Consider the following 13,793-nt stretch of genomic DNA (forward strand, 5'->3'; position numbering starts at 1 on the left):
CCCGCAAAGGAAAGGAAACCACAGGTCTCCAACAATCCACTAATTTCAAGTGTCAAAAAACTAGTTATAGAGAGAAGAAAGTTGCCATCTGAAATATAGGCGAACATCTCTCAAAGTTATATATTTATATCAAAACCCTAATCTGTTCACTTCACAAGCCTCATTCCTTCCAAGAGTTGACACTCCCACATTAACATATTCTTGAAAAATCAAGCCCAGATACATACCCCCATGTTTTAACTAATAAAGGTTCTCTCAGGAAAGAGAGGGAAAAAAGCGACCGATTAAATGGATCAAAACACTTGTTGTTATCTTAAATAAAAGGTTTCTGTAAAAAGTGGAAATTGGGAAAGCTCCACTTAAAGCCTACCCATCTGCTTAAAATAGCTCGTTATGCTACTTAACCACTACTTCAGCCCCCCTCCCACAGACCATTTGGTAATTAAAGCATTGATTTGACAAGTTTGAAATTGCACTTCCTGAGAGGCTCAAATTCTTCATTATGCCTCACCCTACTAAACAACACAATAATTTTACTCTTTCTTCATTATCTATATGGAGATCATCCATATATTATCTTTTCTCAATCATCCTTTGACTTCATCTATTCTCATATCCACACACACAATAATTTTATTTATCTGTCGACTGAAAAAGAAGAAGATGGTGGAGAGAATCGTACTGAAGATTATGTATGAAAGGAAAAAGCAATACTGCAAGAGCAGTTTTTTAAGGGTAGAATGTATATATCAATAGTTTTAAATTATAGATGGATTAGTATCAGAAATCATGAGTCTCTTACTTTGAGATATTGGGATCCTTAAATGAAATACTTATCATCTTGTTTTGTAATAATGTCAGTGCTCTTTATATGACTATTAACTTGATTTCTTATATTAGGACTGGGTATATTGAGTTTGATCATCATTTTGTATGGAAGAAGGCCGTTATGTTTCTTGTCAGCATCAGCTTGCTGATTTATTTATCACACCTTTGTCTTGTGAGTATGAAGGTTTTTGTTCTAAACTTGATTTCATTCCTCAGACTAGGTTTGAAGTGAGGTTGATGAGGCATTACAACGTGTACCATGTACACATAGCATTTATGTATATATGCATACGTGAACAGTATCATAGTTAATTATTGAAGATTCTTTCATTCAGAAGTAAAGATTGGAAGTAGGGAATCTCATGATGATGCTAACCCTAAAAATTAAATGTTTTAATGCTCTCAAACTCAATCATGATAAACTCTCTTCCTGCCTGATCACAGGCTTCAAAGGTCGCCTGAATTCGTTCCTAGAGTTACAGAAAGGGTGGCAGTAGTTTCGTCGGCAGATTATATTAATGATAGTGGTTTTCTGAGCAAGCTGTGCGTAGGACTACATCCTTTTTGGGTATACACAAAGGAGTACATCGATAACCCAACTTTTCCATTTGGGGTTACAAGGGATATGCATAAAATTTATGAAACCTCTTTTTTTTTTTTGGGGTTACAAGGGATATGCATAAAAATCATGAGAAAGTGAATTTTTATAAAATTTTTTTTCTAAAGAAGGCCCAAAAATACAATTCAGCCCAAATTTGATGCTAAATTTGCAATTCAGCAGATAAAATTGTGTGAAAACTCTGAGAAAAGCTGGATGGCTTGAATCGTTATGCTCAAGGGTATACCATTCTCTACCCTATTTGTTTTCCTGAAGTTTTCCTCTATCTATCAATTGATTCTATTCCCCTTCTTGCTGACTTAAAACAATGATTAACTGAAAAACACAGTAAGGGAAAACTACACAAGAAACAAACTTTGCATACAGGTTCAAAATAGATAGACAAGGTTATCCTTTAGGACTTAGATTTCTGTTGGAAGGCTTCGGAATAGCAATTAAACCAAAGCCTGATAGAAATTCAGGTTTGGAATATGAGCTGGGTAGAAGTGCAATAAATATTCTCTCCGCTCGGGCAGTCCATCTGTTCGTCCCCCCACCCCTTTGGATGGGCCTGCCCATGGCTGCTTGGTACTCAGGGTAGGCCACATATCGCCCATTTAGAGGGGCGAGGGGATGGGCAAATAGACTGTCCAGGCGGAGAGAATATGGATTTGCAAAAGTGCCACCCATGTATAATCTAGAACCTCTCCACCTGGGCAATGGTGTTCATGTTGGGTTTGGGTATCTTGTATTTCGTGGGTTCTTATAATTCTTGTTTGATTGTATTTATAATTCAATTAGGGTTATAGATAAATTACTTGTACATGAATAAAATTGTAATTATATGGGAATTAGGGTTTTAGGTTTCCTTATACATAGTCTCTATGAGGACAATCTAGATATATCAATCCCTTGAGAGGGGATAGGAGCAGACAAAATGGTAGTAACACTTTGTGAGGTGTGAGGAAATAGTATAACTTTTTTTTCCCCCCTTTCTGGTGGATATAGGTTGTTTTGCTAAACCACTTTAAATCCCTCGTGTATTTTATTGATGTTCTTCGTCGTGATTGTGCATTTGTATCATCAATAGTTCGCTTATCCCTAACCTCTAGATTGGATTGTCGGTGTACTGCAGGCAAGCCATATGTCATCCATCCATAAAAGGGATGGGGAAAACCTAACCGGATGTAGAGGATCTGAGCCCACCCATGTCAGAGTCAGAGACTCTTGGGAACATTGAGGCTGGAAACACTATCCAATTTGGGCTTTTCAAGTGATCCAGTATCTTTACCAAATGGTAGGTTTGAAAGTTCAAAGTCAATGAGGTTTGATTCTTGACGGCTTCTTACCAAAAAAGTTCTTCAGGGCCCATATGAAAAGAGTGGTTAACTTGCTTCTTTCTCTCTTGATCATGGTAGGTACTAGGTACTGAAACCTGGTCCAATAGATTGATTAACGAATCTAAACATTAATACCAATAAATAAGAAGGGTTCATAATGGGCTCAGCCCACTGAAAGCTAGGAGCTCCAATGGGCAAAAAGGAAATCCATTGATTGACAGATGGGTTCCAATGGGCCTTGTCGTGTCACTCTGTCCATAGTTTAATAAATTAAGATTGGATTGTTCGAATTGGTCTATCTCAAAATTTTATCTCAACCATTTTTTTTGCCAAACCAAACCAAACCAATTTTATTTTAGTGGGTGTTAGTATAAATTTATTCAAATTGGAATTAACAGCAGCTCATTTTTTTTTATTTTTTTCTGGGTCAAATAACAGCAGCCCACATTGAATACTTCTGAACCTAACTCTAAAATAGGATTTAATATGCTCATATAACATATGAGCCGTTTATTTAGACTATGCTTGATGTTCAATATTGTTGATTCAATGATCAACGTGGTTTTTTTCTTTTCTTTTCTATATTTCAAAACTTATTTTACAAAAGCTAATGCAAGAATAAAGTATTTTTTTAATTAAATTTTGGTTTTAATATGTATAGCATATAACCTGCTTTAATTTGTAAAAGTATATGTGTTTTTTTGGGTCTATAGTCCAACATGTCTCTTTAATACCCGCTTTTAATCTTTAATTGAAATCAAAAGCTAAGTTAATATTATTGGTCATTATCTTTTAAAACAGCTTGTAAGAAATCTTAATCCTGTTATTATCGGTTAGTCAGTCGGTTACAAGCGCTACTGAATAGCCTTTAACCATTCATTGGTTTGTAGAGTTATTCTTAGCATTGGTTTTGCCTCACGAAGAAAACTTGTTTTTCTATCCAAAAACAAAAATCCCGTTCCTACCTTTTCTTCTCCTCCATTGTCTTGAAACCCCCATCCATCTCTAAGGACAATTTGAGTGCTTTTCGCAAACTACAACCTCCATTCGATCATATCCATCAATTTGTCTTCAAATAAAATGAAACATAAAGCATTACCTACTGTCAATCTCTCACAACCAAAACTGTTACCTTTCAATAGCGATCCAAAAGATTGACTTTTTCCTTTGGAACTAGTATTTTAATATTAAGGGTGGGGACTATATATACTATCACGGAGAGTGGAACTCATAACGTTTTCATTAAAAGGTGTTGGCCATTGCCAAATGAGCACCACTTTGATTTTCAAAGAATTGACTTATTTAACAACTTGTTACTTTATTTGGAAAGAGAGAAATTCGAGCTTATTTAATTAAAAAACACCCAACCCAACTAACGTGTTATCCCAAACTAACAAGTGGATAGCATACCTAGATCTGTGATTAAAAGCTTGTGGGCACATCAAATTAGAAGCAAAACCATGCAACATCCTCTAGAAGAACCCCAACAGTTTACAGGTAACATTTGTAACCATCTAAATAATACTAATGGTTCTGTTTTATCATGAACGACTAAGGAGTACAAGATGGAGCATGGGACTATATAAGGAATGACACGTCCAGTTTGTTATCTATGGAAGACTAGATATACTAAATGCTTTGGAGGCGACTCTTTTTGGAAGCAGACGTTGTAAATGTGAAGCAAAAAGGACTGGAAATTTGAGAGATTTGGTGCAACCGTCCTCATATATCAACTCTTTTGCCAAAACCTAAAAACTAGGCTTAGCCTCTTCATATAGTAGCTATTTTGGTAAAAGTTGCAATAGCAACACAAATTTCAGACTATTATTGCATATTCCCTTCCCCCACACTCCTGCATTGGTTTGTTAGGCTAGCGTTATAAGCGTCTATTAACCCTACAGTGCCTTTTGTATAAAAAAATAAATCCATGTCACCAAGTAATCTTTTGAACCTTTTTCTCTTTTATAAAAAAAAATGACTTATTAAAGAATTTAATATTTCAATTTATTCCCATTTCAATGATCATAGGTCATTTCATAGTGGATGCCTAGGTATCTTTCATAAGTTTTCCTACAATTGAACCTTGTTCTCAAATGTCTTTACCAAAAAGATTATATTTATATAAATTCAAATAAATAAATAAAAAGAGCTATTAAGAAGAAGAATTAAAATAAAAATCAAATTATTGATTTTTAATAAAAGTCAATATACTGATACACATAAGTTTAACCTACTCTATAATGTACTCATAGTTATTTGTGAAAGTAGGTTGTTGGTAAGTAGTGATTCATTGTAGAAGAGAGTGGTTTAAATGTCTAATAGATAAAAAAAAAGACAAAAGGGAATAAATTGAAAATGTCCAAAATCAATACCAATGATGAACAAGGGTATATATATATATTTTTTTTGAAAATCAAGGATTGTTCGAGTCAGCTTACACGCACCTCAATTATATTCCAGAAAAACAATTATATACATAATTTATATATCGATTGTTAGGTTTATGAACGAGGAAATGAAAATCCCATGCATCATGCTGTTTAAGATAATAAAATGAAAATGCCGAATTGGATTGTGATTATTTTATAAGTAACCACTAAAGAACCTTACTTAATTAGTGGAGCCCTAACTAATTGAAACCTAACACACACAGACACACATGTAGCTGCCTGATTGTGTGAGTTCTAAGTTTACTTTCTTTAATTATTTCCACTTTAATTTGGTACACAACTTCTTAAAAATTGCCACCTTGTTTCACCGGAAAATCGATGAACCGGATTGAACCGAGTTTATATTAAACCAGTTCACAAAATGGTCCAATCAAAATTTTCTGCGGTTTCGAACCGGATCAAATGGTCGTGTCAGCGTAGATGCAGCGTGCACGTAGGCAATGAATGATATGCAACGTGGAATGTTGATGCCTGGCGGCACAGGCCAGAGGTGACAGGGCGCGCACATACGAAGTCACGTGATGTTATTAACAGAAGGGAATCCTCGTGGACAGCTCGTGTTTGAGTGGCGAATTCAATTAGATATCGCCACGTGTTCGGATTAAAAACTCTAATCCGACACGTTCCAGTCTACCGATTTATCATTTTTATTCATATTCTTATTCTGTCTCTCTCTCTCTCTCTCTCTGTGGAGCTGGAATGAGAAATTTGGAACCTATATCTGCTAATCCATTTCGGATCTGCCAAGAAATGTGAGCTTTGGATTTCTCTTGCGTTTCACTCTTGCCAGAAATTGGACATTCAATCGTGGTGGACTGTTACGAGAAGACCCAGATGGTTATCTCTCTTCATCTTCTTCTTCTTCTTCGTCTTGTTAATTTCGTCTCTCTTCCCTGAATGGATATTCTGTGAATTGTAAAATCTGGGTTTTTTTTTTGTTTCCTTATTACATCCTCCGTGAAAACAAGCTAACGAATCCGCCCAAATCCCTATTATAACCTCTTCTTTCTCCCCGATCTACAGAGTTTTTTCTATTCCTTCTCTTCTTCTTCTCATCAGATTAGGCTCCAACTTGGTTGGAGAAACAACATCAGCATCATCATTGTCGTCGTCATCTAATTTTAAGCTCTGTTACAGACTTACGGCTCCATTACCCACAAGCCTGCAATTCTCGTCTCTCTCAAATCCCCGAGAAAGAAAGAAAGAAATATCAAATACCCACCTCTTTTATGTTTCTGATTGTTTCCTTATGTGAATCCTGAAATTGGAGATTCGGATTAAAATAATTTCATAGATTATTGATAGCCAATTTAGGGTTTGGATTGGCTTTTTTTCTCTTTGAGGACTGAGGAGGAAAAAAAAAACAAAAAGTTCCAGTTGTTGTACACTTGTATCGGCTCTGATTTTTACTAATGGGGAAGAAGGAGGTTGCAACCGTGGTCATATGCGCTGCGACCGTATGTGCTGTGGCGGCGTACGTCGTTCGCCGTCGGATGCAGAGTTCCTGTAATTGGGCTAAGGCGATGGCCATACTCAAAGAAATCGAAGAGAAGTCTGCGACGCCGATTGCCAAGCTCAGACAGGTCGCCGATGCTATGACAGTTGAGATGCATGCGGGTCTAGCGTCCGAGGGAGGAAGCAAGCTTAAGATGCTTCTCAGCTACGTCGACAATCTTCCCTCTGGGTTGGTACTTTTACAAATTCTTCATATTCATTGATTCCTGTATCTGCTGCTATCACGACTATATAATTGCTTAATTTTATCGTCTCCCAATCTTTTTTTCTGTGGATTTAGTAGTATTATTATTTCGAACTTGTCAGGCCGGAACTCGGCTAGCAACGGTTGTTTGTATTTGTTTTGTCGATTTATTCATCTTAATCCACGTCATAAGTATTGGATTAGATAGTAGCCAAAAAGTTAAAATTTTTCCTCTCAGTTCTTTTTGAAATTTTCATTTTTTTCTTTTCTCTAGGAGAAATCATAATTTTTTAACAGTTTTGAACAACTGCAAGCGATTAATTGGTTAATTAAATTAGATCCCCCTTCCCCCCTCTCTTCATTGGAGGGTTTTATGTTCAAGATTCCTATTCTGCATGAAGGGATCCAGATTATTGTTCTTTAGATTCAGGTCGACGGCCAGCTCCTATGGACCGCACAAGTTAATAATCTCATATAATTTTATCTAATGACAACTAGAAACTGAGCCTGTTTTGCAATTTACTGTTTGGAAGAACTGAGAAGGGTTGGTTTTTGCTTCGAAATCCACAGAGTTTTGGGGATGTGCTCTGGTTCATTCAAATTGGATGGTTTTATTCTATGATAAAGATGGTTTTTTGCATAGTCTGAATAATATTTTGTCACCATATTTCATCTATATCTTGCCTTCCATTCACTTTCTTGTTTCTTCCATTATTATTATCATCATCATTTTAGAAAGAACACTTCGATTTAGTCCAGATTCATCTCTAAATATTCTCCCCTAGTGTTTATTTATCCTGGACTCTGGTATACATATTTGTCCTGCAAAACTTCTGATTTTATCACTTTTTAGGTTTTTTGGATGTTAACTGGAAAATCAACTGGCATACCAGTTGATGGATTGTTGAACTGGGTTTCACTTCTTCCAAATTTATGAACTTCTGTAGATTGGTGTTATGATATGTAGTTGGGGGGTAGCTATTTCAATTATTTTGCTGGAAATCAATGAGATAGACAGGGAGTAGTATTTGTGGACTGTTGTAAACTGAACATGGTGGTAAATATGGCCTACACTCAAGGCATGGATAGGTTCAGGTATACTGCCTTATCAGGAACATAGGTGACCCTCTTGTCCTGCCTGTAGACTGTGAATCATGTAGTTGTAGAATTCCTTTCTCACATTTCATTGGTGTGTTTAATTCAAGTTTCTCGTAAACCAACCAACATATTGTTTTCTTTTCAATTCTTAATGCTTTACATAACTAGCATCTTCCATGTGCTCTTGACAATTGAAATTTTGCCATTTTAGACGTTTGCTGATTAAACTAGGTATCCATTGGCCAGTCCCTTTCTGACTACTAGGAAGGAAGCTACAGTAAGATGCAATTGTAACATCCAATAGGCATTGTCTGATAAGGAGAATTTGTTGTCATAATAATCATTATCATTCTTTGTTACAGATATATGAAGTTCTTGATGAACTGTTAAAGGATTAATATTAATTATGCCTCTTAATTTTGTTTTTCCTGCTATAGGGATGAGAAAGGTGTATTTTATGCTTTGGATCTTGGTGGAACAAACTTCCGTGTGTTGCGAGTACTATTGGGAGGGAAGGAAGGACGTGTTGCTAAACAAGAGTTCACTGAGGTGGCAATTCCTCCAGATTTGATGGTTGGAAATTCGCATGTAAGTTGCTACATCTACAACTTCACTCAGATCACACCACATGTCACTAAAAACTTTTTAAACTGATTGTGATTCAGGACTTATTTGACTTCATTGCAAAAGAACTTGCAAAATTTGTTGCTTCTGAAGGTGAAGATTTTCAGCTTTCTCCTGGTAGGAAGAGGGAATTGGGTTTTACCTTTTCATTCCCAGTGAAGCAATTATCAATTGCCTCAGGGACCCTTATTAGGTGGACTAAAGGCTTTTCAATTGAGGATGCGGTAAATCTCAATTCCCCTAATATTTTATGTCCTTTAATATTGATCCAACTCTTTATATGAATGAAGCAGTATCTGTTGCTTAAATTTAGAAGAAGTTTTGATCTTGTTTATTTGTTTTCTTACCTTTTTGCTCTTTCCTTACTGCCAGGATTTCGCGTCACTTAATATTCTATGTATAGAATTTTTTTTTATGAAGTAGATATTTATTTCTAGTCTAGGTTTAGAAAAGTTCATTACTGAGTTTAATCCATAAAAATGTTTAGTCCATGCTGTCAATTCTGTTTTCTTTGTTTCTAAATTGCTTTAGGTAGAGCTTAGTCTGGAATAGGAAATTCTTATCTGCTTATAGCATTTTTGTAATTCTTATTCACATTTGAAATCTTTATCCCGTTACATTTTATATTCTTCTGAATTTAGAAACTACAGTCACCATGGTGTTTCTGCTAACTCACTGTCTATTGTGTTACTTTAATACTTTCAGCTTTGATTAGTAATAAGTTGGGATTCATATTAAAAGAACTTGTCATAGATGGTGCAGCATAGTGGTACAAACAATAGTTCTGTTCCTCATTTTACTCCTATGAGCTGTAGACATTCAAGTTGGAATAGAATTTATAGGCATAGACCCTAATTAATTTTGCAAAAGGCAAAAGGGGAAGGTAGGTCTCCCCCCCCCCCCTTCTCTTTCTCCAATCTGTGTTTTGGTTTTGGGTGTGGAGGTTGGCACTAGTTAATTGACCTGGATTTTTTTCCTTGACCTCTTAGAGACTTAACCACCTGACCTTACTCAATGTTGTAATCCATCTGTAAGACCTCATGCAAATATGGACACTTCTCCACAAGTGATGCCAAAGATGGCCATCAGGCCCAACCAGTGGGAGATTTGGTGCTTAAGGTGTTGAGCTTTCTATTAGAAAGCATAGCATCAAAATATATGGTACCAAAAAGGCATAGGGGGTTCTTTGTTGATTCAGTGTCATTGCCCGGTAAATTTGTCCTTTTGTCACTTTTTTCCTGATTCCATTCTCAATTGTTAATTACTAGGTTGGCGAAGATGTTGTTGCAGAATTGACGAAAGCTGTGGAAAGGCAAGGCCTTGATATGAGTGTGACAGCTCTGGTAAGTTTCAGTGCCATTCTGGCTTTAAGCCATAATTTTAGATGTCAATTTGATTGCAGTCTTATTCTATTTCTCTTAAGTACTTTAGCACTGTCTGCACAGGTCAATGATACGATAGGTACATTAGCTGGTGGAAGATACTATGACAATGATGTCGTTGCTGCTGTCATCTTGGGTACTGGAACAAACGCAGCTTATGTTGAGCGTGTACAGGCGATTCCCAAGTGGCAGGGTCCAGTTCCTAAGTCAGAGGAGATGGTCAGTAGTTTTCTTGTGACTGGGATCTACTACTATTTATTCCTGTTTATTATTTTGTCTTCCCTTCCTCTGTTCATCTTCCCCCTCCATCTTGGTTTTCAAATATTTCAATAATGATAAGTATTTGCTTGAGAAATGCAACCAATTACAGCTTGATCAATGGTGTGTATAAATGTTGTTGACAAGTGTCCTTTCAATACTGCAGGTAATCAATATGGAATGGGGTAACTTCCGGTCGTCACATCTTCCTTTAACCGAATTTGATCATGCATTGGATGCTGAGAGTTTAAACCCTGGTGAACAGGTACCTTGTCTACCTATCATTGTTTGTTGTCATGTCATTCGCAGAAGGTTTATTACTGTGCATTTGATGAAGCTTCTCATTCATCTTCTGCAGATTTTTGAGAAGATAATCTCTGGTATGTATCTAGGAGAGATTGTTCGTAGAGCCTTGTGCAAGTTGGCTGAAGAAGCTGCCTTTTTTGGTGATACTGTACCAGAAAAACTTAAAATTCCATTCATACTGAGGTATGTTAGCATGCTGTGGGAAATGAATGAGAACCTAATCTCTGTAATGGCTCTTACATGCATGTTGCGTACCTTTTTTTTTCTTCTTCTTCTTCTTATTATTATTATTAGTTAAATCTACAGCTGTATGTTTGTTAATTCTAGTTCCAGCATTGTGATTTGAGTCTTGCCTATGTGAGAATGGAATTTTTCTACTTGTTCATAAGTGAAGAGAGGTTCCTGAATGATTCATAACACTTCTATTCACCGTATAATTAACATTGCTAGGAATTAGATAACTGAACGTACACAAGTATTCATCAAATATTAGCAATTATGAGAATCTTAGTATTAGGAGTAGTGACCTAAACATCTTAGTAGGGAACATGTTCCTTGTGTACAAAGTACTGGTGACGTGGCACCAAGAAAAGTAAACCATGTGTGACAGTATGAGATGCTTATTATCACTTTGATGTTATGTCTTGAATTTCCACCATTTGCCCATGCCAACGAGTATTTAGCTTGTGTATTTTAAACCTGAACAGAGATTGTAGTTTATTTGGCATCGAGGGTTAGCAACACTACTTTTTTCTTTCTCCTTTCTTTCTGCACATGGCTGTGTATTGTGAGTCTCAGCGTTGTTTTGTTCTCTTCCAAGACAACCAAAAGTGCAATGCCGTTGATGTTATAAATTGTTAGGTAAAAATGCGGATGTTAAATTTTGGTCAGTGCATATGTATCATAGTTGATATCATGTGCAACACCAAATCTTTGGTGAATGCATCAGTCATCGGCTTGCATTGCTTTCAGCGCAAGCCAATGCCACAGGTAAACCAGAGAGAACAAGTACTGACAATTATGCAGAGCTGGCCGCTGTGTATATTCCACAGTTCCACTTTTCCCATACCTAATTTTTACTGTGTCCCTGCCATTATCTTCCTCGAAAGTTTTCATAGTTAATTTTTTTCTCAGGATCCATGTAATATTATTGTTTGCTTCAACATTCTTGTTGCTGTTCTACATCAGGTGCTTGTCAGTCTTTTTTTGACACAATGCAGATGAAAATGATTACATACTGAGTTATGGAATGTGCAGGACACCAGAAATGTCTGCCATGCATCATGATAAATCCTCCGATCTTAGAGTGGTGGGCAGCAAGCTGAAGGATATCTTAGGGGTATAACACTTAATTCTTATTGCTCCTTCCCCCACTGCCAAAACAAAGTCCCATCTGTTATTGAATCTTATTGAACGTTTTGGAATGCAATCATGATGAATACTATATACTGCAGGAATCATTTTTTAATTAAAAAGAAAGCTGCTATTTAGAAACTTTAGAGTGGGATGAAGCTGCAATACTTTGGAATAATGGCACGATTAGCCTAACCACAGTCTTTCTTTCATTTCAGATTTCTAACACCTCCTTGAAAACGAGAAAAGTAATTGTTGAAGTATGCGACATTGTTTGTACTCGGGGGGCTCGCCTTTCTGCAGCAGGAATCATGGGTATCCTGAAGAAAATGGGAAGAGATACATTCAAGGATGAAGAGAAGCAGAGAACAGTGATAGCATTGGACGGAGGGCTTTTCGAGCATTACAAAGAATTCAACTATTGTCTTCAGGCCACACTCAAAGAGTTAGTGGGAAAGGAGGTTGCAGACCTTATTTTCATCGAGCATGCCAATGATGGCTCTGGCATTGGGGCTGCACTTCTCGCGGCTTCTCACTCTCAATTCCTGGAGGCTTAAAGAGTCCTGGGAATGGTCAATCAGGTCCTATGAGATATATTTTCAATGATAGATCACCTTTTTATTCAATTGTTTCAACTTCGAGCCTCTTTGACTTGGAGAAGCAAAAAGTTCCAGAATCCTAGATATTTATGGCCTTGCAAATTTTATGACAATTCTAAGGTAGATCAAATGCATAATTACAGGAACTGGAAAATTTTCACTTCGGCCTGCAATATTGCGGTCTTGTCTTCCTCCTGCTGCTAGGTGAGGGGTTTTTTCGTTTCATGCTTTGTATTCTAGTATGTCGAGAATAACTCGGGAATTAGCTGTTCGTTTGAGTTCCTTTTTAACACATTATTTTCACTGGTTGAATAAAGTAAAGCAGGGTCCTAACAGTGGACTTTGGTTAGTATTTTCTGCTCCAGTTTTGGGGTTTCCATGTACTTTTACTTTCTTTACCTTGGCCAGAATATTGGCTGCACAAGGTATGCTTGAATGATACCATCTTAGGTTCACACCTATATGAAGGGTGAAATATTGTAATCTCACATGTGAAATCAAATCTTGTATTTGTATAGAAATATTGATACAGTATATGTCGATTGTATACAATGACTGAGGTATCTATTCTATTGAAATTGGTTGGTTTAATAGTTAAAGGAAAGAGTCAACTTACTGTCGTGCTCCTAAGTTATTTCATCTTATTGTTTTTGACTACTAGAGATACGGTATTAGATGAATAGGCGAGAGAGAGAGAGAGAGAGAGAGAGGAGCACCTGGCATGAACCAAGAATGTGCAATAGAATGCAGGGATTAGCGATGTCAGGAAATCTAATAGAGTTTTCAATGAGAGAACATGTTAATTGAGGAAGCAAGAGCAAGAGTGGAGGCAAATGAGGGAATAGAGTGACTTAAAAGTCGCAAAGAAAGTTTGGCATGCCTATCCATGTAGCATTCTTCATGACCCCACTTTGTCCAGAGGAAAGGAGAGTTGGGCTTTTATCCCTGATTTGGTACTGAGAATTTCGATCGGTAACCATTGTAAGGAAGTCACTCACCTGGATTTCAATAAGAATGCAGTAAAATGAAGCTAATGAAATGTATCCTGAGCGGTTTAAATACTCTCCACTGTTTCTGTGTTTCGAGAGATTCATCATCTCCCACTACTTTAAGAGAGGTCTTCCTGAATTTCCTGTTCAAATCCCAAGTTATCAATGTCATTCAAATCTCTTACAGTGTAGATTTTGGGCTTGATTGATGGACACGAGCACCCATGTATACATTCTATTGAGGTTTATTATTTATTCGTGCAGAGTGA

At 36.7% G+C, this 13,793-nt stretch overlaps 1 protein-coding gene across 1 annotated transcript; it reads left to right on the forward strand.

Moving 5' to 3' along the window:
* Positions 1–5,891: 5,891 nt before the first annotated feature.
* Positions 5,892–13,193, forward strand: LOC149021004 (hexokinase-1-like). Its single transcript, XM_089149260.1, has 9 exons — positions 5,892–6,900; positions 8,451–8,601; positions 8,679–8,861; positions 9,906–9,980; positions 10,083–10,238; positions 10,444–10,542; positions 10,636–10,766; positions 11,841–11,922; positions 12,155–13,193. Exons 1-9 carry the CDS (start codon positions 6,629–6,631, stop codon positions 12,491–12,493), a joined length of 1,488 nt encoding a protein of 495 aa, XP_089005386.1. The 5' UTR covers positions 5,892–6,628; the 3' UTR covers positions 12,494–13,193.
* The last annotated feature ends 600 nt before the right edge of the window (positions 13,194–13,793 follow it).

This window comes from Hakea prostrata, chromosome 3, assembly GCF_041222555.1.
Source record: "Hakea prostrata isolate BN-2017 chromosome 3, UWA_Hpros_2, whole genome shotgun sequence".
NCBI lineage: Eukaryota > Viridiplantae > Streptophyta > Magnoliopsida > Proteales > Proteaceae > Hakea > Hakea prostrata.

What these genes read in the sequence shown, in the direction of transcription:
- LOC149021004 (XM_089149260.1), top strand. Translation starts at nt 6,629, where the DNA reads ATGGGGAAGAAGGAGGTTGCAACCGTGGTCATATGCGCTGCGACCGTA. An exon ending in TGATGGTTGGAAATTCGCAT is followed by an intron (nt 8,602 to 8,678) that starts GTAAGTTGCTAC and finishes ATTGTGATTCAG; the next exon opens with GACTTATTTGACTTCATTGC. An exon ending in AGCTGAAGGATATCTTAGGG is followed by an intron (nt 11,923 to 12,154) that starts GTATAACACTTA and finishes CTTTCATTTCAG; the next exon opens with ATTTCTAACACCTCCTTGAA.